The following is a 26,810-nucleotide window of genomic DNA, read 5'->3' on the forward strand; positions in this document are numbered from 1 at the left end:
ATATAAATATGACACAAGCTGTGTGTCAAGGATTATCAGTCATAGGTGATCATGGGACACAGGAGGAATATAACTGATCTTGGGAAGTTGGGCCACCAGAAAGCTGCATATCAAGACACTTGCTAGTTGGCAAAGAGGAAAATTTAAAGACACAGTTCAGGTTACCACTTTTATATCAAATGATTACAGAAAGATATCCTGACATCAAATGATCACAGAAAAGAATGCTGGATTGCTTACAATGTAACACAGAGGATCAGCAGGAAATATACTTAAAAGATAACATCCAATCAAGGAAGGGTGAAGTCTTGGCAACTATTATTATAATATGATCTGAGTCCAGCTCTGGTAATATGTTCCACTATTAGAGAACTATTGTATGGGATTCTTCATTAGGCTCAAAGTAACTTTAAACAGTATTAAAGGACCACTGTGCAGGTAGAGTAAAGCCTAAGGGTCACACTAACTAGATGTATCATTTTGATCAGAAACTATAATTATAACTCACAAACCTTTAGGTACTTTTAAGTTTTCTCACTGACTCCTTGCTATAGGTCATAAAATTCATAAATGTTTTATTATAAAATATCTGAAAAATACATTATACATACTAAGTAAAATCATTTGTTTTAATACCAAGGGCTTTTAAATCACTCTGAAATATCAATTTTCAGATTTTTAAGAATAAGAGCTCAATGATAAGTAATGGATAGTTGAATTTTTATTTTATGAACATGAACAAAAACACATGAAAAGACTCACATGCAAATGTAAACAGTTTATTTATATTGGGCCCTAACAAAAAACTGGCTATGCTAAAAATCACAGACTTCAGGTTTGAAAAAATGAAGTTTAAAACAACATCTTAAAAATACTACATAGTACATACATTCTTGGAATTTTATTAAGCATCAGCATTTCCACCTGTTTTCCATACCCTCCCTATTTCTGCCTGTATACCCACATTCAAACTCTATCTCTACTCCACAGGCAGCAACTATAGCTCTAATTAGCACTGAGTTCAGTCGGACTTTTAACAATGCCTCCATCATTTGGTCTGCTATCATCATTGCATTTATCAAACAGCCAAAGACTACTGGAGATGGACCTGGTTGACCCACCCCCACCTATTTTAAGCCACAGGATCCCAACAGGACAGAAGACTTGCCCTCCTTTGGACGCCATCTCTAGGTGTCTATCATGACAGTAATGCTTTCATAACTTTTCTTTCAAGGTTAGTCCCCAGAGCCTCTTACTATAGTTCATTTGATCCAGTGTTTAGTCCTCTCTGACTGTAGATTCAGACTGAGCCATTATAAAATCAATGAGGCAAAGTCTCATTAACCTAGGACTCTGACATCTAAATTTCATGGACTATTTGATAACCTATCTAGATAATAAAAAAGAAAACACTATAATATTAATAGAATTGGCAATTTTGCTTCATAGGGTCAAAGCTGCCCTCTGATTTGAAGGCTGAATGGAGACTGAATGTTTGTATTTGATATTAAGTAACTCAGGAATACATACCTTTCTGCCCTTTCCAGTCTCCTGATTAGTATTCTAAATGTGGCAAAATGCTCATTTATCCCGATACTGACGTAATTTTTTTTTCAACTGAGAATATCTTTGAGGTTAGGTCTGTTCTTGCCTTTGCAGAAACAGTCTTTTTTAGCCAAACAGAGTACAAAGGAATTGAAAAAGAAAAAAAAACAACAACAGCAAAACAATTTATTTTCTATATTCTTTTTTTTAAAGAATTCTTCTGAGTTTACCCATGAAACGCCAATGAATATCAATTATTCATAAAAGTGACTAAATTAAGAAATGAGAACAAAATATAAAATAATTCTTTTAGGAACACAAGAAATCTTCAACCTCAAATGAAATAATGATAATAACGGACCCACTCTGTGTCCACTTCCAGTCAGGCTGTATGCAGTCCATCCTAAGCCCCGAGCATAGGATAAATACAGAATCATCAGTGGGAATGTGCCATGTGCAGCACTAGAAGCAGAATCACAGTTCATTAACAGAATAAGGCAAAGAATGGCTAGGTAAATAAATATCACAACATAAAATGTACTGGTGATAAAACTGTAATAAAGTAATGTAAGCGGGGTTTATAGTATTTTTGCTCAGGAAGCCCCCACTTGCATTAAACTAATGTCTCCCCCACAAAAAAACCTAACCGACCACTGAAACAAAAATCATCTTTTGTGACTATAAAATCATGAAAACTCTGTACTCCGTGGCTCTTACTCTTGGTGGTTTTCAAAGTAAGACATAAGATATGTTAAATAGTTTCGGTGATTTCTCCATCTTGAATAACTGCCAGTTCCGGAACTTCATTCATCCTCAGAACCTCTGCATAGAGCAAATAATTATGTAGGCTTCTGGGAAGTGGCAACTGACAGATAAAACTGTCAGATCGTAGGTGTTCTGGTTTTAGACTGGACCGAATTTCCAAACGACAAAGGTGGGTCAGGGATGGAACAGCGGCTGGAGAAACATCAAAAAAGGAAGATGAAAAAATTTAAGTGTTAAGGTAAATGCCTTTTTCCCCCATCTCTATGTAGTAAAAGAGGAGTGATATGTTACTTAGACTTACTTTGAAAGATTAGTTGGGCAAGGATGACCATAATAAACTTTGTTTTATAGCCTTCACCTGGTTCCGCTCCCTCCACTTGCTGGTCACACATTCAAAGTCAATACCCAGGGCCATGTAAAATTAAATGTTCAAACTAACGATCTGGAAATACCAGTTGTTACTTAAGAAATGGATGAACTAACATTAGAAATGAGAGCTCACAACAACGTATGTTACATCCCTCTTTACTCTGTTTCTTTGCCAATGGTCTCCAGACCTACCGCATTAGTAAATGTGTAGTTTACAAAAGTTTTCCACTTTTTATCCATGACATAAAATAAAATTTAAAAATTGACACAAAGAGAAAAGTGACTACCATGCTAAATGCCCATACACTTCACACATTCTCTTTTCATCTTCATTACCCTATGAGGTATATATTACCACGCTCCTACAGAGATAAGAAAACAGAGGTTTGAAAACAGGCTTGACTAACTTTCCAAAGGTCATACATCTTGTATGTGGTAAAGCTAGAATTCAAACTCAAGTGCTTCTGACCCCAAAGCATGCGTGAGCATGCACACACACTAAAACAACTGCTGCCAAAAGCTAATTACCAATTAAAGGACAGTCCCCATGCACTTAATTAAGAGTCATACAATAGCAGTTTCATTTTCCACGATGAAAAGTGTTAACTAAAGAAATTAATGTCCATAGAAATTGAGAGTACTCAAAACAGCTAGTGGTTTTATATGAATGAAATGTAATGCCTTTTATTAGTCCAAGAAATCTTGCATAAATCTGCATGAAATGGAACATAATTAACAGACCAGGAACACAGCAACAAAGACAAATAGTGTGAAGAACCCAGCTGATACCATACCAGCTGGTCTCACTCCAAGTCTAAGATTTCTTAAACTTTAATACCCCATAAAGCCTGAGACATACTAATTCTCTAACACCTTCAACTCCTTCTAAACCACTATAATCCGTCATCTTACAATTTAGTTTAAGCATATGGCTTAAGTTTAGTTTATGCAAGAGTCTGGGAAACTCCTCAAACCAGAGTTTTTCAAAATGCCAAATGAGGAAAGCATAATTATCTGATTTCATACAAAAACCTAAGTCTAAGAAGAGATGAGGATTTTCTTAAAAAATGGGGAGTAATACACTCCCCACTGTAAAGAACACTACAGCATCTATAATGTATGGCACTTCTATTTCCAGTGTTTTCACATTCATATCTGTTGAAATTTTACCCTATTCTGTAAACTTAAAGGAAGTATCATCATTCTTACTTCTAAGATGGAAAAACGGGTAAAGTGAGCACTGGAGGAATCAGCAGGAGTACATATGGAGAGCATACCCAAACTGCAATGCTCCCACCCCCAGGTTTCCAAAGGAGTAAGCAGGTTCAATTTCAACAAGTAGGTAGACTGTGTTCAACTATTACATATAAAGAAGTACACATTTGTTATGGGAAGCTTAAGTGACCAGCCCACAGTGACACTGTCAATCAACAACATAACTGACACCAGATCCAAGTGATTTGACTCCAAGTCTAAGGTTATTTAAACCAGGGGTCCCCAACCTCCGACCCTGGACCAGTACCAGTCTGGGCCTGTTAGGATCTGGGCCGCACAGCAGGAGGTAAGCTTGAATGTAACATGCTTGAATCATCCTGAAACCATTTTCCCCCACCTTGGTCTGTGGAAAAACCACCTTCCACAAAACCGGTCCCTGATGCCAAAAAGTTTGGAGATCACTGCTTTAAACTGTGATAAGCCCAAAATAATTCTCTAACATCTGAAACACTGAAACTTTCGGAAGATCTTTCCATTTAATAATAACAATAATGAAAAGGAAAGAATATAGTTATTTCAGATATTGGTTCCAACTTTAATTGCACCATTTTGATTTCCTCCCCACGAGCACAATAGATCACTGGACTGATGAATAATTAGAGGTCAGAACCATATTCATTTGAACTGAAGAAGTCTTTCATCTGTAGATTAACGAAGACAATAATATACCCATCAGTACGTCTTAGTTTATTATGCCACTGAATCTAAGAGAATTTTATAATCATATATGCAATATTTCAAAGCATGCAAAATCCCCATGAAAGTTTTAGTGATGCGTAGGTAGTATTTCCAGATGTGTTGCCACGAGGCTGAGAGAAGATCAAGCCGTGCACTGAATTTAGAGTATGAAAAAGCCCAGAAGCTGTAAAACACACTTCCGTTAAGACCAGATTTCCGTTTGTTAAGTAAATCTCTCTCTTCTTGGGTTGTAGCACTGATCATAGCTTAGAAAATGATGTCTGAAACCATGCTATACTTTTTTTTATTTTAATTGTTCCTCAAGTACAGTTTTCTGCCTTTTTCCTCATCCCAGCCCACACCCCCCAGCCCTCCCCACTACTAACTGTGCAACACTCGGCAAGTCACTTAAATACACTGACCCTCAGTTCCTCCTCCATAAAATGGGCATGACACCTCTCTGCATCAAAAGGGTCTTGATGAGGTTCAAGTTAGAACACATTAGCAAATGCATTTTATAAACCACAAAATATCATACAAAATTAGATCACGAGATCTAATCTAGCGATCTCCAAATGTTTTGACAGCACATGCAATTAATGAAAAGTCTTTGAGTACACAGCCCCAATGTGTGACTATTTACTTATATAAATTATATGTGTATATTATTAAATTTTTTGCACTATAAAACAAACAAAATTAAAAGAATAGGCTAAGATAAAATAAGACATGCATTTTAAATAACTTTATTAACGGTATAAAAAACCCTTTTTGTTTTTACTAAAAATACTAATAATATCTTAACAAGAATAAGGTGATTGAATAAGCTTTATCAGTTTAAATCTTGGTGATCTGGCAATTCTAAGACTTGGTTCTAGGTCCAGTTGATTTTGATACTTGGTTTTAAGGACTAATGCAGCTGGAAAAAAATCTTACAAAAGCACGTAGATCAAAATGGGAGAGTATATCATGGCTTAGCTGAACTAAGCAAGATACTACCCTAATCCCATCTATCAATTATGCAAGTTTTCATCAAAATTCATGATAGTTTTCTATTTTTCCTTCTATCAATAAGCTTACAAGCTCTTCAGAGTTTACCTTTTTTACACTTTTACAAAAAGCATTTAAAACCTATAGAAACTGTTTCCAAGTATTTTAAACGTGTCAGTATGAGTTTTTCTAAGTGACATACACTGTTTTTGGCAAGAAAATAACAATAACAGTAGAAATATTTCCCAGAACCTGATTTCAAAATATTATCCCCATAGCAAAGTTGCTTTCGGAAATCAGTTAAAATGTCATCCTTACCTTAAATCAACAAAACTTTTAGAAAATATTTACTAGGTCTCATACTACTGATAGCTATTTAGCACCAAAAAAAAAAAAAAAGTTAAGATAATTGGAACAATTGTATTTTCATAAAAGAAAAACAGATAATTCATCTTTAAGTTCAAGGATTCTTATATATTATGTCACAAGATAATGAGCAAGCCTCTGCATGTATAAACACGATCACTATCATCTCATTATAAAGTACTAAAAAGACTAATATATTTTAAAGGTCATGTTTTTATAAAATTATTTACATTATTATTTCATGCAATTCTGGTTTCAACTCCTCTGATTTCTTGTATTAACCTATTAATGATGCAATAAACTCATTTCATGTATGAGGTTATATCCATTTCCTTACATTTACCAAAATGTAAGTCATTCTTATATAGCTTTTCCAAAAAACATTTTTCTATGAAGTTTTAACTGTGGCAAATATATCTTTTCTGATACATGTTTCCTTTAGTAGCCCTCAGAGAAGTAACTACTTTCTTAAAGAAACAGAATTTTAACAAATACCCTAACCTGAGACATGCTATAAATATATCTTCTTCCAAACTAGTATACCATACTTTCTACCTGCAGCATTATTTTTTAACTGTTTTCTTTAACTCTTTAGCATGTTTTCCATACTTCTTTCAACAATATTTGCTAACAAAGAATGTATTTTACCTTGTCCTCATATTATTTCAGCCAGTTTTACTGGGGCAGCAAGAACATGTTTCCCCAATGGCATGTGACTTTTTGTCTTGTCACTATTGGATTAAAAAAAAAAAACCTTAAAAAGAGTTCTAAGCACTTACCATTATGCTTAGTAAGTTTTATATAAATAATGAATTGAGCATCATATGAGTTAAATATTAATGGAAAAACAGAGTTTGTCTTCATGTTCTGGATGCTTAGATTATAGTATCTTGCTGATTGATTTTGTCATTACCGAGTATCTCAAGACACACTACATCCTCAGGTCAGGCTCACTGTTAACACCAGTAAAGGTGAACCATATTCTAAATATTTTTCTCAATACTTCTAAACTTCTTGCCAGCTCAGATTAGTTGACTGTCACTTTTAGCATATAACGTGGCTATCTGATAAAGAACAGGAGTGCAGCTCTGTGATTATTTTGTTGGTTCAGTTGGACTTGTACCTTAAGTATTATCTGCACAAAACACTAGTTCTTTGAAGAAATCTTTTTAAGCCACTTTACCAATTTTTAATTGCTCAAGATAAAACTGGATGATACAACCATAGGTCCACTGAACAATGACAACAAATTGCAAGACACTAAAGCACACCACAAGTGTGACTGCATGACCAACCCCCATGCACCCCACTTTGGAAAGCACTGATCTAAACCATATGGATACTCAGATACAAGGTGTGTGTGCTCCATGGTGGGGAAAAAGGAAGAAAGTGCAATTCTTACAACTACAACCTCACTATTAAAGAAAGATCAAATGAAAGGGAACTTAATCATGATAAACAAGACCATCTTCCTCTCTCTCACCTTTAGGATGCCTCTCTAAAGTCTGGAATATTTAAAAACTATGTAAAATCATCTAGCATAAGCATTTCCTGTGATTACCAAATGAAAGAATAAATCATGGTCTTAGAATCACTCAGAAAATAAAAATCCATTTTTCATTTCCCTAACTTGTTTAGGGAACTATAGCACAGCAGTCTGATAGGAAAAAATTAAGCTCAATATTATAAAGCAAATTTTAACTCCCTCTAAAACCTTTCCATAAAGTTCTCAGAAATCCCTACTCTACCATTAACAAATTTGCCTACACCTAGAACACTGTACACCACATCCTCTCTCCACCTCTTGTCCTCAGAGAAGCCTGATCTTCCCAAGGAAATGACTTCCTTGACCAATTATTACATAGAAATTTCTCATTCTTCCACACCTTTCCACACCTATCACAGGTCTCAGACAGCAAAGTTAGCACCCTCACAGATCTTCTGCACCATCTTCAGACCCATGTTTCTGTCTTTAAATTCCAACAAATGTCACTTCTGATCCTCCCAGAGTTTGTTCCCCCTCACTGCCACTACACCCAAGCTTTAATATCATTAAGACCTTAGCTCTCCCAACAACTCCTGCAATCTGGTATATCAGATCCCTTTCCTTTCTCATTTCTTTTCCTAACCAGACTGAATTCTATGGGCCCATCACTTCTGTCATTTTGCTTTATCATCTCAATTCTGTACCTGCTCTGACAACCCCCAAGATCAACCTAACCACTTTCCTTTGGCACCCCAATACAGAGAAAGCAAAGGAATGCTGGGGAAAAAGTGATCATACAACCACATAAACTAGTACCACTTCCCACCTCCACCAGGCCCACAGGGTTGCTCAGCAAATTTTTTCACTGTTTCCCAATTTGGTTCCCAAAACAACCATTCTAAATCATCAAGTCCCTTACCCAACTCTCTTAGCAAGTCCCTTACTCTTCTTAGCAAGATTTTACCTCCTAATTCAAAGTAAAAACCAAAGGTGCTCTAGGATCTTCCTCTGAGTTTCAAATCCTCAAACTATAAACTTACCTATACCCACCCATCCTCATCTCTGCTCTCCTAAAAGGAATAGACCTATTTGAGGTTATTCACCTCTCCCTCTGACCTATCTGAAATGTCATTACATGAACTAATGCTTTCATCACCAAATCTTTTGTATTATGTTTTCTTTTATTGATTTAGAGAGAGGGGAAGGGAGGGAGAAAGAGAGAGAGATACATCAATGTGAGAGAGAAATATCGATCAGCTGCCTCTGGCACACATCCCACCTGGGGACCAAACCCACAATCCAGGCATGTGCCCTGACCAGGAATCAACCTGGGACTCTGGGTTTGTAGAACAACGTCCAACCAATTGAGCCACACAGGCTAGAGCTATCTCCAAATCTTTTTTTTTAACTATTTTTTTAAAGTTTTTTTTAGTTATTTATTTTTAGAGAGAGAAGGGAGGGAGAGAGAGAGAGAGAGAGAGAAACATCAATGTGTGGTTGCTGGGGGTTATGGCCTGCAACCCAGGAATGTACCCTGGCTGGGAATCGAACCTGCGACACTTCGGTTCGTAGCCCGAGCTCAATCCACTGAGCTATGCCAGCCAGGACCCTCCAAATCTTTTTATTTTTTAATTTTATTTATTTATTTTTATAGAGAGGGGAAGTGAGGGAGAAAAACATCAACCAAGTGCCTCTCGCAGCATGCCCCAACCAGGGACCACCTGCAACCCAGGCATGTGCCCTGACTGGCAACTCATCCCGGCAACCTTTTGATTAGCAGGAGGATGCTCAACCCACTGAGCCATGCCAGTCAGGGCTGTCTCCAAATCTTTCATGTTTGTGTGTGTGTTAGGTTATTTCTTCCCTTCCTCCCTCCCTCCCTTCCTTCCCTTCTATTTATTTGTTTACAAACTGAGACATCTTGATCTAGGAAACATGTTCAGCCTCCCTTATCCTAACAGGAAGAAGAAAATTCTGCCATGACCCTGCATCATTCCCTTTTAGCCACTGCACTGATTAAAAAACTACATTCACTTTGTCTTTCACTCATAGATTCTAAATCAGTATCTGATACATAGTTGACATGTAATTAAAGAATCCACTCACTGAAAAATTTATGGATATAAATATCTAGATTAGTAAATGCCCACCTATAGAAATACTTACATGATAACTTCTGTTTACTGAAACTTCTACATGTGGTCCACATTTAGAACTGAAATTATAGACTGTGAGGTTAAATGTTCTCAAATAAAGTTATCAGAAGCTAATGCTCTGTCCTTACTGCCTTTCCATCTGAAAATAGATATTTGGGATGTGGAGAATAATTTTCTTTTGTTTTGATTGGGATGTAGCTGCCCCAAGGATCTGCCAGCTCACATATCCAACACAGTACATAACTGGGAAGAGTAAAATGGGCTTTCAAATAGTATTGGTAACCTAACAGTTTGGAGGCTTTTAAAAAATTGTTTTAATTTCTAGAGCAACAAACTCTCCTCCCTTAACTTACCAACAGACTGCTGACAACACAAAAACAGCTTGAACGGCAAAATGTCCTAGCAAATGTGCATGCAACCAATCAGTTCCTAGATTAGTAAGGATTTCCCCAACACCACCAAAAAAAGGATGCATAAGAGGCTGTGTGAAGGTAAAATTATCAATGGGCACATGAAACCTTAAAAAAATGTTAAGTATTTTTCATTAAAAAATACCTAAATTAAATTTAAGTATTTTTAAATTTTTCATTAAAAAAAATAAAACTAAGTCTGGCTCTTAAATCTAATAATAAGGACAGTCTGCAGGACACTATTAATGAAAGTGTGATTCTGCTGAAGTTGTGTAGGCCCCCAGTATGACTGGCATCTGAGAGGTGAGGTCAAAAGTTTCCTGCTCACTCTGACTGGCATAACTCACTTGGTAGAGTGTCAGCACACAAAGCAAAAGATCACAGGTTCAATTCCTAGTCAAGCAAGTGCCTGGGTTGGGGCATGCGCATGTGAGAAGCAAGCAATCATAGTGATGTTTCTCTCCCTTTCTCCCTGACTTCCCCCTCTCTAAAAATAAATAATTAAAACATTTTTTTAAAAGTTTCCTGCTTTACAAATAGATCAATGTTTCATTTTTCAAGATGAAACATACTTACTGATGGGGATCTTAGTGATAATGCCTCATTCAGATTAATAGCATCCAGAGGAAATACCTCCAAGAGTTAAAAATCTCTTGTGAAGTGGGCTCTGAATCTCACCAAATATTTACCTTTATTAATTCTATGGGCACAGCCCCTGTGACTAGATACAACAAACAATTTATCCTAGTTTTAAAAAGGCAACTCTTTACTCCCCATATGTCCTTAGTCCCCACCAAACTTTTCAGTTTAATTGAACATTTTATCTAAAAACTGTAAGTTGGGGTTTTGCAAATCAGTGTTTAAATAAGCGTAAGAAACAGGTAGGTTTGAGTTAAGCTATTCCATCACAAAGCATTCATATAAATACTCATTACCAATTATACTACTTACTACATTATATGTAACTTTTACTAACCTTTCCTCGGTCATTGACTCTGATACAGGATTTGGTTATAGGTTAGCTTGGTTACAGGCTATGTTGTGCTGTGATGACATATAAAATCCTAAAAACCAGTTTTTTTTTTAAATTTTATTTAAATTGTTGTTGCAGTACAATTTTCTATCTTTCATTCCCATCCCAACCCACCCATCCAACCCTCCTCTCCTCCCTCCCATTTCTACACACCCCTAGTTTTTATCCATGTGTCCTTATACTCATTCCTGTAAACCCTTCCCCTTTTCCCATGAAATTCCCCTGAAATTCCCTCTCCTCTCCCCTCTGAACTGTCAGTCTGTTCTTTATTTCAGTGTCTTTGGTTATATTTTGCTTGTTTCTTTGTTTTGTTGTTTAGGTTCCTGTCAAAGGTGAGATCATATGGTTGGTGGGATTGCAGGCTGGTACAACCACCACGGAAAACAGTATGGAATTTTCTCAGAAAACTAAGAATGGATCTGCCTTTTGACCCAGCAATTCCACTGCTAGGATTATATCCTAAGAACCCTAAAACACCAATCCAAAAGAACCTATGCACCCCAATGTTCACAGCAGCACAATTTACAATAGCCAAGTGTTGGAAGCAACCTAGATGCCTATCAGTAAATGAATGGATCAAAAAACTATGGTACATTTACACAATGGAATTCTATGCAGCAGAAAGAAAGAAGGAGCTCCTACCCTTTGCAACAGCATGGATGCAACTGGAAAGTATTATGCTAAGTGAAATAAGCCAGGCAGTGAAAACCAGTATCTTAATACAACAAAGGTTTAGTTCTTATTACCAGAAATGATTATAAATCAATAGTTGATTATAAATCAACTATTCCTACATCTAAATTTAGTTTCTGGTAGTTATTCCCCAATCACCAACTATAAATGTAGCAATCTCATAAAATAAGTTGCCATGTGTAGTTAGTTTCGTGTACTCACTACAACTGGTGGTTTATCTTGAAGGGTATATGAGGAAGGAGCGCCGCTCAAAACTAGGAACGGTACTCAGTTTCAAAGGAAACTGTGGGTTAAACTGTAGATACTTGCTCAGTCCATCAAATTTAAAGAGTCCTCATAATGTTCCTTAGGTTCCACAACAGAATACTTAGCCTAAGACAGAGAAACTTGACTTTTCACTTTTCTTTTGTCTGTACTTAAAATCAACTATCTCTTAAAAATATGTTCTCAACTCAATCTGCAACACAAAATAGCTGCACACTGACACATCTCAGGTAGTCTAATTCTGAACTCATGTCTTAACTACCACTGTTGAAAACTGAGTTGAGACAAACAATATTTAAAGAGAACTGCTCAAAGGGCACACAAGTTATCCACTCCTCCAGATGGTATAATTCTAGCCCTGATAAAGTTAGAGCAACAGACACCTGAGTACCTGGACCAGGCTATACTGACTACTTAAGAACAGTTTGTACTGAATTATACTCTGGTATGATAGCAATGCTCCACATACACTGAAGATGGGTAAAATAAAGCCCCAAGAACCATGGCTACTACCAAAATATTGTCTAGGAAACTGTTCATTACAACATCCAAGAATATCTTTACTTCTGAGCAATGATATTGTTTTATCTTAAGAACTCTGTAACCCCAGAAAACTACATAACACTGAGGAAAGAAATCAAGGAAGACACAAACAAATGGAAACATATACTGTGTTCATGGATTGGAAAAATTAATATCATCAAAATGTCCATACTACCCAAAGCAATCTACACATTCAATGCAATACCTATTAAAGTACCAATGGCTTATTTCACAGATATAGAAAAAACACTTCAAAAATTTATATGGAACCATAAACAACCCTGAATAGCTGCTGCAATTTTGAGAAAGAAGAGCAAAGTAGGAGGGATCACAATACCTGACACTAAACTATACTACAAGGCCACTGTAATCAAAACAGCCTGGTACTGGCATAAAAACAGGCACATGGACCAATGGAACAGAACAGAGAGCCCAGAAATAAACCCAAGTCTCTATGGTCAATTAATATTTGACAAAGGAGGCAGCAACATAAAATGAAGTAAAAATAGCCTCTTCAACAAATGGTGTTGGGAGAACTAGACAGCTATATGCAAAAAAATGAAACTAGAACACCAACTTACACCTTATACAACAATAAATTCAAGGTGGATAAAAGACTTAAATATAAACTGTGACACCATTAAAGTCCTAGAGGAGAACGTAGGTAGGAAAATCTCAGATATTTCACGCAGAAACTTTTTTACTGACATGTCCCCTAGAGCAAGGGACATAAAGGAAAGAATAAACAAATGGGATCTCATCAAAATAAAAAGCTTCTGCACAGCTAAAGAAAACAGTATCAAAATTAAAAGAGAACCAACTGTATGGGAAAACATATTTGCCAATGATACCTCAGACAAGGGTTTAATCTCCAAAATATATAAGGAACTTACACAACTCCAGTCTAAGAAGACAAGCAACCCAATTAAAAAATGGACAAAGGACTTGAACAGACACTTCTCCAAGGAGGACATACAGAGGATCCAAAGACACATGAAACGATGTTCAATATCACTAGCTATCAGAGAGATGCAAATTAAAACCACAATGAGATCCCACTTCACACCAGTCAGAATGGCCATCATAAACAAAGCAACAAACAACAAGTGTTGGAGAGGTTGTGGAGAAAAGGGGACCCTAGTGCACTGTTGGTGGGACTGCAGACTGATACAACCACAATGGAAAACAGTATGGAACTTCCTCAGAAAACTAAAAATTAATCTGCCTTTTGACCCAGCAATTCCACTGCTGGGACTCTATCCTAAGAACCCTGAAACACAAATCCAAAAGAGCCTTTGCACCCCCATATTCATAGGAGCACAATTTATAATAGCTAAGTGCTGGAAGCAACCTAAATGCCCATCAGTAAATGAATGGATCAAAAAACTATGGTACATTTACACAATGGAATTCTATGCAGCAGAAAGAAAGAAGGAGCTCCTACCCTTTGCAACAGCATAGATGGAGCTTGAAAGCATTATGCTAAGCGAAATAAGCCAGGCCGTGAAAGACAAACACCATATGATCACCTTTAACAGGAACCTAAACAACAAAACAAAGAAACAAGCAAAATATAGTCTAAGACACTGAAATACAGGACAGGCTGACAGTGACCAGAGAGGAGAGAAGAGGGAATTTCACTGGAGAATGGGAAGGGTTTACAGGAACAAATTTAAAGGACACATGGACAAAAACTAGGGGGAGAGTGGTAATGGGAGGGATGGGTTGGCGGGCTGGAATGGGAGTAAAAGGGAGAAAACTGTACTTGAACAATGATTAAAATAAAAATTTAAAAAAAAAAAAAAAGAACTCTGTAACCTGCCCTGGCTGGTGTGGCTCAGCGTATTGAGCACCGGCTTTCAAACCAAGGGGCTGTTGGTTCAATTCCCAGTCGGGGCACATGCCTAGACTGTGGGCCAGGCCCCCTGTGGGGGGTGCTCCAGAGGCAACCACACATCGATGTTTCTCTCCCTGTCTTTCTCCTTCCCTTCCCTTCTGTCTAAATAAATAAATAAATTTTTAAAAAGAACTCTGTAACCTACCATCAATGACTAGAGTTCACTTAGAGCCAAATTTACAGCCTAACGAGTTTCAGATTAACATGCTATGCTTTCCGTGACCCCATTTCATATCAATCCCCACCTTTATTTTTCATTTGCTTTTACTTTTAACTTGTACCGTTTTATGATAGTCTACATTACAAACTGTCTTAACTCCTTTTTAGAACAAAGCAGAGGAACACTGAAATGAATAGATCAAGAGTTTCCTAGGGCACTTTTAGGGTCCTTTGTAGAATCCAGAGCCATATAATGCTATTGATAGAATTGTACATAGGTGATCATTAAAGGTTTTAGATGAATTAAAGTGCAGTGCTTTTATCCATAAGAATTAAGTTTCTTACACTTGATCTTGGACAGCTGGCCAGTGATTGGCAAATTTTTTTATTAAGTCAACTGCTGTGTGTTGGTTAAACTCATGTTTTAAGAGGTATGCAAAAGGTACATGATAAAAAACTGTAATTAAATATGCTGTATACCAGAAACTATTACAAAATAATCTGAATGTCAACTGAATTGAAAAATAAAAAATAATTGTTATTAAAGCTGTAACCAGTCAGTAAATTTTACCTGGTACACATTTCCTTTCTGATGCAAAAAAAGTTTCTGGCCCTGGCTGGCGTAGCTCAGTGGATTGAGCATGGGCTGCTAACCAAAGTGTTGCAGGTTCAATTCCCAGTCAGGGTACATGTCTGGGTTGCAGGCCATGACTCCCAGCAACCACACATTGATGTTTCTCTTTCTCTCTTTTTCTCCCTCCCTTCCCTCTCTAGAAAATAATAATAATAGTAATAATAATAATAATAATAAAATAAAAATTAAATTTAAAAAATTTTCTGAAGGAAAAAGGACTCGTAGACATGGACAACATTGTGGTGATTTTGTGGGGGAGGAGAGCATAAGGGGACTAAATAGTAATGGGAAAAAATACAATAAAGATTAAATTTTTTAAAAAAGGTTTTTTGAAGACAAACCTGATTCCTCCCAGCCTTACTAAAATCCAGCATTGTAATTGCTCCCATTCTCTGCAGATGAGGAGCCACTGAAGAATACCCTGTTACACCAACATGACTAGGAGGAAAGCACACACTTTTCCTAAGTAATCTGCAGTAAGAACAGGGTTAAAATGTCTTTCCAGGATAGTAATAAGAGACCTTAAGACTGGACAACAGGTGTCAATCAGGATCTCCCAACCTCAGCACTACTGACATTTGAGGCCGGATAATTCTTTTGTGTCAAGGGCTGTTCAGCAGTACGTCTGGCCTCCACCCCCTAGATGGCAACAGCACCCCTACCAACTGTGACACCAACAACTATTTGCAGACATTGCCAAGTATTTCTTGGGGGCGAGGGGGCCAAGTCATTCTTGTTGAACACCACTGTTATGGATGAAACAAATAAATAGCTGCCAGGGATAACTCACTTTCTTAGTAAATAGCACTCCCAAGTCATCTCACCTTCTAACCAGAAAACAGACAGAAGGAACAGTACGAGTTGTAGAAAAAATGACAAGTTCAAATTTTGGATAAATCAAAACGTGGGATATACTAAGCAGAAGGATCCAAAAGGCAGTTGGATATATGGGGCTGGAACCAAGAAGAGAGGTCTTGGTTAGAGAAACGGACCAGAAAAGCCTCTGAAAAAGGCTTTCACAAATCTTCAGCCAAAATAAAATTCTCTTTAGAGATGATAATTATTACCCTACGCAAGCTCTACCTAGTGCCTAATTAAACAAGAACCCCCAATGGAGTCAGTCTTTTGCAGGGTAATGTACTCATGCTCAATTTTTACCTTCATCTGGACAAACTTGCTGCATATTAAAGTCTTCAGAGTAAACTCTCACATATCTTTACTAACTGATATGCTGCAGTAAATTTTCCCTTTGGCATATGCTCCCTCTTTTGACTTTTTGTTCCCAAGTCCACTGTCCCATATCTGTTCCGAATAGATAATTGTTCTCCACTGCTGCAGATACATAATTAGTAAAAATAGGTGCAATTCTCCACATTAAGAGTTACATGCAAGTGAGTTTTCCAACGAATTCTGTACTAAAAGGTTCGGAGACTCCAGATTACTTTTTTTCTTCAACAATAACCTCTCTGACAGTTTGAATAAGCCTCAGTTCAAAAGCATATTTTCCTGAATGTTTTTTGATTGAGAAAATTTACTTAAATATAATTTTCCTAAAAATAAGAAGACATTTCTACATATACATAAATTCACTTGTTAAAAGCTTATTCTACATGTATTATGCAGAGCTACATTTAATGTAAAAGTAGCAGTGAAGAAATAATTTTCTCAAGACACATAATCTGGTTAACAAAATATAGTTAAAGGAAAATAAATCTGAAAAACACAATAGAAATACTTTGCATATATTTAGCTTAAACTAGTTTCCCTGTGCAAAATCTTCTACTACATGCTCTTTAATTTTTTTTATTAGTTTAAACTTCTTAATAAGTGAGAGTAACTTGAGAATTTGTTTTAAAACAGTCATATAAAATATCAATCAATTCACAGAATTGTCACCCAGCTCACCTCCATAGTTACATTATACCAATACATCAGTATACATTCACTAAGGACAGGTAGAAATAAGGCATGGTAATACTTCCCTTTAGAAATAATAAAATATTTAAGAGAGAACACAAATACAAACACACCATGAAAAGGAAAATTAAGTTTAGCATTTTCTGACAAATTAAATATTCACTAACAAGATTTTTATAATTCATTTTTGTTTATGTAATACTTAGGAAAAACAAAAGGATATCATTAAATTATAATATCAGTAAATACATCCTTTTCTTTATATGCTCCTTAGGCTAAACTTATAAACTTATAAACCTATAAACTTATGCTTTTTGTGGAAGGAAATTACTATCATCTCCCCTCACAATCCCATCCTTCTTCCACATAAAGAAAATACTAAACATGCCCAAGTTAGTACGTTCGCTGACAATTCTTAAAATTACAACACAGCTAGAGAAGAAAAGGTAGTAAGGTATGTTTAAAAATCATACTTTCTTACCAATATGTTGCCGTAGGGCCCAAGAGGAGTTTGAGGCCCGAGCAGAGAGCATCTTGTCCACAGCTGGAGGAAGTCTCCTCCAATTAGTAAACTCCAAAGTGAAGATAAGGGTGTCATCACTGACTGCTTCAATCCTGTTTTAGCAAGATGTTAACACACCATTAGATACAACAGAGATTTGTCCTAAAAACACCACATATCTATTCTTACCACACCTTAATATGGAAGGCAGACAGAAAACTGGGGCATAGAAAATATTCCTGTTACTGGAGGCAAGCTCAGGGTATATGAATAAGCATCTACAGGTTCCTACAGGAAACTGAATTGACTCCATGTGTGGTTTGTCCCATAGATGACAAGAGGAACCTCTACTCTTAAAGAGGTAGGAACTATCCTTCCCCTTCACCAGCTGGGGAAAAGACAGAGACAGCACCAGTGTCATCAGAGAATGTGCCATTGTCTTCCCCCAACTGGACCATCTTGCTTTAACAGTCCCAAAAGGATAAAGCCTAAAAACCCCAATCCATCCCTAAACTAAGTACATGGAGAAAATGGCTTGTTTCTGCCCAACTCCCAGGGATGTACAACTGTTCCCCTCTTAGAACCTTCCACATTTAGATTCACCTCTAAAGAATGTACCAGAATCAGTTTCATCTCTAAGATCAGAAAGAAGTTGTTCAAGACAGTTTTCCATTTCTACAAAATAACTTCAGATTTCCTACCAACCTACCCAAAAGAGACCTCCCCAGATTTTATATGCACTTGAATCCTAATGAAAAGTACTAGTCAAAGAAATTTCTGATTTCTAATACCACCTCCACTTATAAACATGTTGCTGAAACTCTTTAAGCCCTTGAGCCTGGCCCTCTAAAATGAGAAAAATACTTAACCTGACAATTTCAGAGGACTAATTGGGACAATAATATGAGAAAATATAGTAAACATACTTTAAAATTCAAAAATGTTACATAAATGTTTGCCAAACCAGATACTACAACTGGTTTGGAAGTTTCAGCAAGCCTGATGACATGAAATTCAGTCAAAGCTTAATGAGGACAACACATTCTAACAAGATTACCCATCTTGTAACTCAATTAGAAGCTCCCTACCATCACACTGTCTGAGGAAAAAGAAAATGACTACAGCCTCCAGTAATTACTTCAAAAACAGAAATTCTTTCCAAGGTCATTTTTGTTGGTTGGTTGGTTGGTTTTTTGGACACATTAATGATCAAAGACTAAAGATGGGGAAAAAAACAGAAGGAAAAAAAGAAATAATAATATTCATCTCAAACACAACTTACTTTTTGTTATTCAGAGTCAAAATATTCTTGAAATGACTGATTAGAGTATAAAAATTATTTCCCAAATTCTTACTTCTCTAATATACAAACTTCTATATAACAAAGAACTTGATGTTGCACAAATGCCTTGGGAAAACATTATACTTCTCAAGAAGCTTTCAATGAAATCACAACTTATCAGGAAATACTGAGAACAAATGAAATGATAAAGTATGTTCAAAAGCAAAAAAAATCTCCTTGACTTTCTAGGAACCCCACACCCAAGGTTACTTGGTTCTGGTTCCTTATTTCTTTTTTCAATGGTTTCATTTTGTTGCATTAATGTGCTTTAGGTCTCACTGAGACCAAATACAAAGTCATTTTCAGGTAGTTATCTAAACATACACACAATAAATAAATCCATTTACACTACTTTAGATAATATAACTAATTTTACCAATGCTGATAATGCCACTAAAAATGTATTGTTACTGTGTACTACACTGAACATTATGTTGTAGAGCAGCTGTACAATCATAAATGAGGGACAGGTAATCAACTAAATGCACAAATGACATTTACTTTCTATTACTTACTCGTGTTTTGTCATATATAACGCACACTTTTTTTGCCCAAATGTTTTAGGGAAAATAAGGATGCACATTATACACAGGTAGCGCCTGAAATAACTTGTATCTGTTCTTGTGTTTTGTAATTATTTGTCATACAAAATTTCTTGTACCATAATATGTACAAAAATAAGTACTAAAATTCCTTTATAATACAAAAACAAGTATCTAAATATAAATAAGTAAAAAATTGAGTTAAAAAATTAAAACAGAAGATTTTTTTCCTGAAAGGGCAAAAAACGTGGCTGTGCATTATACACAGCAAAACATGGTACTTGTTACATTCAGTAGGGGGTACCTAGTTTTGCATTTAAAGTTGAAAAAATATTTCAACTTTGTAGATTATGTTGTGATAGGCAAATTATTCAGCGAGATACATTTTTAAAGAACATTCAAGACAAAAAAAAGCTAGGAAAGCCATTTATAATTTACATGACAAAGATTAAGCAACAGACTTACATGTGATATAAATAAGATATAACCAAAATCCACTTTAACAGCACATTGAATTTTTATGGGGGAATTTTTCTTATAACAGCTCTATGAATGTAAATTTGATCAAAGAAAGCAAAACATTTATCATATTCAGTGTAAACAGTGGCTTTGCCCATTCAATAAAAGAACACTGAGCAAAAATATGACCATGTTAAGCATATTGCTAGAGAGAAATTTTCTACTGTATTTTTCTAATGAACATAAAGTGACTAAAGTCACCCCTTCTGAGTAAACTATATACAATTGGCATTCTCAATCCAGAAAGCTGTAAATTTTATAATTTACTTCAAAATAATTCGTAGTTTATTGGTTCTTAACTCTTTTCTATCCTAACCCATGCAATAAATACAGCTCACACTATATTTAGCAGCTTATTACCACAAAAATTCTCAAATGAGCTAGTCACACTGGGGGAGGAAAGTCTCTATCAGAACTGGTATGGGAAAGTCAATTTTACAAAGCCTTCTAGGAGAATAAAGCTAAATAATTCCCTCTCCACCCAGCAGTCTACATAATTGACTGAAGAGGAATGGAAAAAAAGGCAATGTTTAATTTTTTTCCCTGCATAGGTTCTTCCTAATTTAAGAGTTGAAAGGAGCAAAATAAATTGGCACAGATCAACAGGTTAGGCAAGGGGTTACGATACCCAAAATTAAGTGATACAACTATATAGCACAGTGGTCAGAAAGGCAGATTTGAATCACACTACAGCACAACCTGGGTTCAAATCTAAGTCCCATCACTAACTAGCTGTGTAAGCTTGGGCATGTATGTTAATCGCTATGCCTTGATTTCCTCTTTTGTAAAATAAAAATAATAGTATCTAGTGTATTTTTTAGTAAATAAGTTAGTACAGTAAAGAATTTAAAATAGTGCCTACCATGTGTCAGGTAGTATTCCAGGTGTTGGTTAAAGAAATAAACTAGAAGCCAGAAATAAATATAACTGAAACCAGAAAACTGAAAGTAGTGAGCCAGTAATATGGAGCTGAGTGAGCAGCTTCAACAGCGGACCACAAAGATGAGGCTGAGAAGAATGTGGGTGCCTTGGGGACAAGTACCAAGGCAGGTAAGAGAGGGAAGGGAGTACACTGTCAAGGCTGCCAACAGCTACCCAACGTGTTGGGCTGGATTTACAGCTGTAGTCAGTGGGTGAATCCTAGAATGGTGCAGAGCAACTGCTGCTAGCTGTCAGGAGCCCAGACGCAAAATAAAATTCACTAAGTAAAATGTTAAGGATACTTACACAGCTTTATTAATAGCTAGATATAGCATTCATTAGTGAGTGTTGATATCTTAGTTGCATGCATGTGAGTGTACATCTGTTAAATATACACATACAAATAACTTTAAAAAATCAGAGATTTCCCAATAAGCTCTCAATAATCTTTATATTTCATTCAGTTATCTTGAAAATACAAAGTTTTTGTGAAAATGTATTAAAAAATATAGAGGAAATTGAAACAATGAACATTAACAGATAACTATGTATTAATCAGCTGTCAGAGAATGGGGTAAATATAATCAAACACTCAACCTGCTGTACACACACACACACACACACAAATAAAGTGGAAATGAGAGGGTGTGTCTAAACTTTGCCTTTACTTCTACATTCCTCAAAATCACTTACCTCATCCCTGAGCATAAAACCCTGCTTAGTGAAAATTGCTGAATTATTTATAATGGCAGACATAATAAAAAGATGAAATGCTGGGATACTGCCAAATAAAGACCTGTTCTTCACACACAGATGCAGAAGCCACCAGATAGAAAATGGAGTCTCCAGCAATCCAAACTAAACTTACAGGCAGAGACCATTCTGTCACCTGCATGAACCCCAAGAGAATCCCACGTGAAAAAAATAAGTAACATATCAAAGCACTTTTCTGCTGACACACAAAATCTCAGTATTTGTCTAAACATTATTTTAGTAAATGGTAGATTTTGAAACACAAAAATTAAGCCTTTTAAAATGATTTATTGAAACTTTATAAAATACCCTCTCCTCTATTTTCCTGGAGACTTTTACTCTATTTTCTCATTTACTTGCACTATCTGGCCAAAAGAGTTCTCTCACTCTACAATCACCTCCTCAGCCCTGACTGGACACTAACAACTTTTGCCAAGGCTGGAGGCTGTAGAAATGGTTTTCCTCTTCTTGCCCAAGAAAAATCCTAACCCATCTTTCAGTATAATCACTCGCAGAGGCTACCCTTCTAAGAAACTACCTGAGGTAAACAAGTTATATCCTCAGCTACTTCAGAAATTAGTAGTTGTTAAGGGAGACAAAGTTCAAATAAACAAGATGCTATACAACAGAAGTGCTCGATCTAGTTGACTAAGGGATAACAGAAATCTCCAAAGCAGCTACACCATTCTGTCAGGGACATTTTAACAGCATGAGAGATGGCCTAAATAGACATACAGTACCTCTCAGAAGAGTTTACTAGAATCTGTCCCTTTCAACTCCCTTCCAGTTACCTCCTACCTTTTGGCAAAAATCTGTCCTTACATTCATTCAATCTCACTATTAGCAGCCCCCCAATCCAACCATCACAGTCTAATACACACACACACACACACACACGCACGCACACGCCCTCATCCCAAAATGAGGTCTCACGAAATTAGGGGAACTTAAAGGTCGTATATTCATTCAAAAAGGTAAGGTCCACTATTGTAGGAGTGCTTACCAAGAATTGCATAGAAGATTCAGTGGGTCAAATCCAGCAAGTAGGAGAGATGGCAACCATTCCTTGTATTTTGCCTGTACTTTAATTGCATGATTTATAAATTCAGACGTATGGTTCCATGATGCCAATGGGCAGCCTTTCTTTAAAAAGTAACGAAATACCGAAAACTTCTCATACTTCAGGCAGTATGCCAAATGAAGTTCATTTAGCTGGACTCCATATTTCAAAAGAATATTCACAATTCCAAAGAATTCACAGCTCCACCACAAAAAAAAAAGAAAGAAGTTAGACTTTTACATAAAAAATAAATAAGAATAAATGTTACAAATAATTAATAGTAGTTACAGCTGCAAAATAAGAACAGCAGATGGGATAGTAGATGGTTTTTATGTTTCTAGTGGATTTGAGATTAGAGACTAAGAGAGAGGGAGGGTTTCACTTTTTTCTTTTTTTTTGGACTTTTAGAAAGAGAGAGAGAAACATCAATATGTTGTTCCACTTATTTATGCATTCACTGGTTGACTCCTATATGTACCCTGATAGGGTATGGGGGGGCACGGGGGACCCATCCACAACCTTGGTGTTCCCGGATGCTGCTCCAACCAATCGAGTTCCAGCCAGGGCAGAGGGTTTTACTTTTTAATTTACACTCTCCTGCATGGTTTTAAATTTTCACCCATGAACAGGAAGTACCCTTAGAATTCTAAACATTCATCTTAAATCATTTTAAAAACTATCATTGACATACAGAAAGCTCTTCTCAATTTGTATTTTTGTACAATTAAGTATCTCTTTTACACACTACTTGTTAAATGAAGTTATTAAACATTGTGATCTGTCTCTAAAGACAGATGACTCATTCTAGCAATCTCTGAAACACCATTTCCTTTGGCAATAACCTTAGTCAATGTCCCCTTTACTCTCAAATGTCTAATGGTAAAAATAATCATATAGAAAATCTTTTTTAATGAACAAAAATTTAACTTATAGCTTTATTTCTAAATTAATCTACTTTCTCAAGTACTTTTCATAGAATAAAAGTATATCACTTTGTACCTATTAAACTGGTTATTTTTAAAATATTTTATCATTCAATGCTGGTAAGTTGTGGTTAAACTGATTGAAAATAAGTGTGATCCTTTTCTGAGAGAGTGAACTAGCAAGATGTATGAAAAAAAAAAGTAAAATAGCAAAGTTGTAAGAGCACAGACCCTGGAGACAGTCTGCTCAGCCACTTAGTAGCTATGTGACTCTGAATGAGTTACTTAACCTTTCTGGCACAGAATTAGCCCTATGTACCATAAGTATTTGTAAAATAAATAATATGTGAAGTAAAATACCATATAAACTAAAATAAAATATAGTAAACATAAATCATGGGACATTATCCAGGAGGTACAATTTTTAAAAATTATATTTTATTTGCACAAATGTTAACCATAGTATTATCAATAACAGACTTTAAAAAGAAAGAAATTGCCTAAATGTTGAATAAGAGCAGGTAAGTACAAAATATGATATATTCATCAAAAACTGCAATTATGATGGTTGTTTGACCACTTAAAACTATTTATAATTGTAACTGCTATAAAGCCCAATAAACACGTTTACTATATATACAACTATGAAAAAATATGCATGAAATTATTCTCCTTTTGAAACTGACATTAAAGTTATTTTAAACAAATAAAAATATTTAACCATAGTGTTATAGAATCTAAATAAGTGGCACTGTAGGTAAAGTCAATATAACATGTTTAAGCCACGCTCAAGTGAGATCAGCTACTTCTGAGGACTTACTATAGAACTTTAAACCAAGGTTTTAAAGCAGTTAAAACACTATATACATTAGTAAAATGTCACTTAACCCATACATATTTTTATAAATCTATTTCATTTATACCCCAATTTGGGATTCTTTTCTTTAGTTAAAAGATTAAACAATATTTTCTTTACTTTTAACTATCTTCACAACAATTTAAAAATCTATATTCTAAAACTTTATAAAAATTAGTAATTTTGTTGTCTGTTTAGTATCTTGCTATTTGTTCCTGATAAGAAGTCTATCATTAGATCACTGTTCTTAAAACAGTCCTGTATGTTTGTATATGCTCCTCTGGCTGTTTTCAGACACAGGAAAGCTGAGAGAATTTGTGGCCAGCAGTCCTACACTGCAAGAAATGTTAAAGGATGTACTTCTGACTTACAGTTCTAAACAGTTATCGCCTATTTATTCCAACCACTGCGACCCCATTAGGTTCTCATTATTTTGCCTGCATTATTATTTGCTGAATCCACTATAGAACAAACTATATATGGACTACTGAATATATTTCAAAAAATTATGCAGGCAAACTGTAAGAAAAGCTCAAGGCACTGACTTGTTACAAATGTGATACATCATTCTCAAGAAGCCTGGCAATTTTCAAGGTATGTGTGTTTATATGTGCAGCTCAGGGATTGGCTAAATTCTTCCCTCTGAAGCCATCTTTAGTGCTTTGAAACGATCAATAGCTCTTAAAGAGAGCATACTTTTGCTGTAGAATACAAAGGTAAATGTGAGCCATAAATACACCTATCAAACTGTTATAGATTTTCCGTTTAGAAAATAAAGAACTACAAAACCAAGAGACTTTCTTATGAAAATTGCAACATAGTACCCAGACATGTGGCTCATGCTAAGAAAATGTTAAGAATAAGGGCAAAAGATAAACCATCAATCTCTAAAATGTGAGAGGAACATACACACACATAATTCCCTAAAACAAACTTTCAGTATTTATTCTGTACCAGGCACCATGTTAAATCTTTTACATGGAAGATGTGCCTTAATCCTCACAACAACCCTGAGAATTAAATTCTATTGTTATCTCCATTTTAGAGGAAAAATTAAAGAAAGCTTTGTTACAGAACTAGTGACTAGTAGAATTGTGATAATAATGTCAAACCAAAATCTAACTGAATATAACACAGCAAATATGTGAAATATCTCCCCTCGAGATGAAAACTGAACACTTTCATGAAGTAGTCAACCTCCAGACACCTCTGAGAAGTAGGTTTAAAATTAAAGCAAAGGATACAATCACTAACCTCAAATAAGTATAATATAGAGTATAAAGTGCCCGAAAAGTCTACAAGCATGGGAACAATGGTATAATTATTGTAAACGTAAGTTCATCCTATGTTCTCAAACTTTTCAAACTTTTGTAGATTTATTCCCCTCTTAATAATTCACAAACCACCACCATTAAAAAAAATTCTTAGAAGCCCTTTAAGAAAGAAATCTATTTAACATTACTTAACCCTATGTTTTCTAAACTTAACTATTTCACCCCATGTAATATCTATTAGCAATCTATAGAATTAGTATTCTACAAAAACACATTTTGGAAAACCCAGCTTTAAACTTCTCCCAATTAGCCTTGTGTAAGAAGAGACAAAAGCACACTCCTAAAAGACTTATAAAACTGCCTAGTGCTACAATATTACCCTATTTCCAACAAAACAACCCACTGTATGGTGAATAATAGACATAAAATAAACTGGAGAATTATAAAACTTTGTCGGCATGCCCTGGGCTTCTGGGAAGGCTGAAGGTCTCAAATTCAAGTGCAAGGTCCAGAAACACAAGCAACGAATGATAATATGGGTTACTGAGCAACAGTAGCCCCTAGGGCATAGATAACCTTTGATTAAATGATAATTCCATGAACATATGTATGCATTTCTCTCAAGACTTGAAACAAATTCTCTTCTTATGAAACAAATTTTCTCTTAAATCTTGATGAAGAATCAAAAAAATTCTTCAAGTCCTAAAGTTTAAAAAGAAATAGTGCATCCTATTTAACCATTACGGGACATGCACTCCTGTCCTTGATACTTGGTCCTGTATCAAAACATCCAAAATACATTCGGTCCATGCCAAAAGGTCCTTGATATAACTGGTCCTGTACCAAAATGCCCAAAGAGACACTTGATCCACCCCCACCCATCTACCATACTCCATGAGCCATTACCAGTTAGGCTACCAAAGCAAGAAAAATTATTA

At 35.7% G+C, this 26,810-nt stretch overlaps 1 protein-coding gene across 4 annotated transcripts in view; it reads right to left on the bottom strand.

Moving 5' to 3' along the window:
• Positions 1-705: 705 nt before the first annotated feature.
• Positions 706-26,810, bottom strand: part of ASB3 (ankyrin repeat and SOCS box containing 3) — an 86,949-nt gene continuing 60,844 nt past the window's right edge. For 3 of the 4 annotated variants that reach the window (XM_036027949.1, XM_028515750.2, XM_036027948.1), the window contains exons 8-10: positions 22,763-23,020; positions 17,662-17,795; positions 706-2,502 (exon numbers count right to left, since the gene is read on the bottom strand). In XM_036027949.1, coding sequence (XP_035883842.1) covers positions 2,297-2,502; positions 17,662-17,795; positions 22,763-23,020 — 598 coding nt within the window. In that variant the 3' untranslated portion in view covers positions 706-2,296. Of the gene's footprint in view, positions 2,503-2,611; positions 2,753-17,661; positions 17,796-22,762; positions 23,021-26,810 lie in introns of all 4 variants that reach the window. The other variant, XR_004903666.1, reaches the window with a different exon arrangement.

Source organism: Phyllostomus discolor, chromosome 6 (genome assembly GCF_004126475.2).
Source record: "Phyllostomus discolor isolate MPI-MPIP mPhyDis1 chromosome 6, mPhyDis1.pri.v3, whole genome shotgun sequence".
Classification (NCBI taxonomy): Eukaryota; Metazoa; Chordata; class Mammalia; order Chiroptera; family Phyllostomidae; genus Phyllostomus; species Phyllostomus discolor.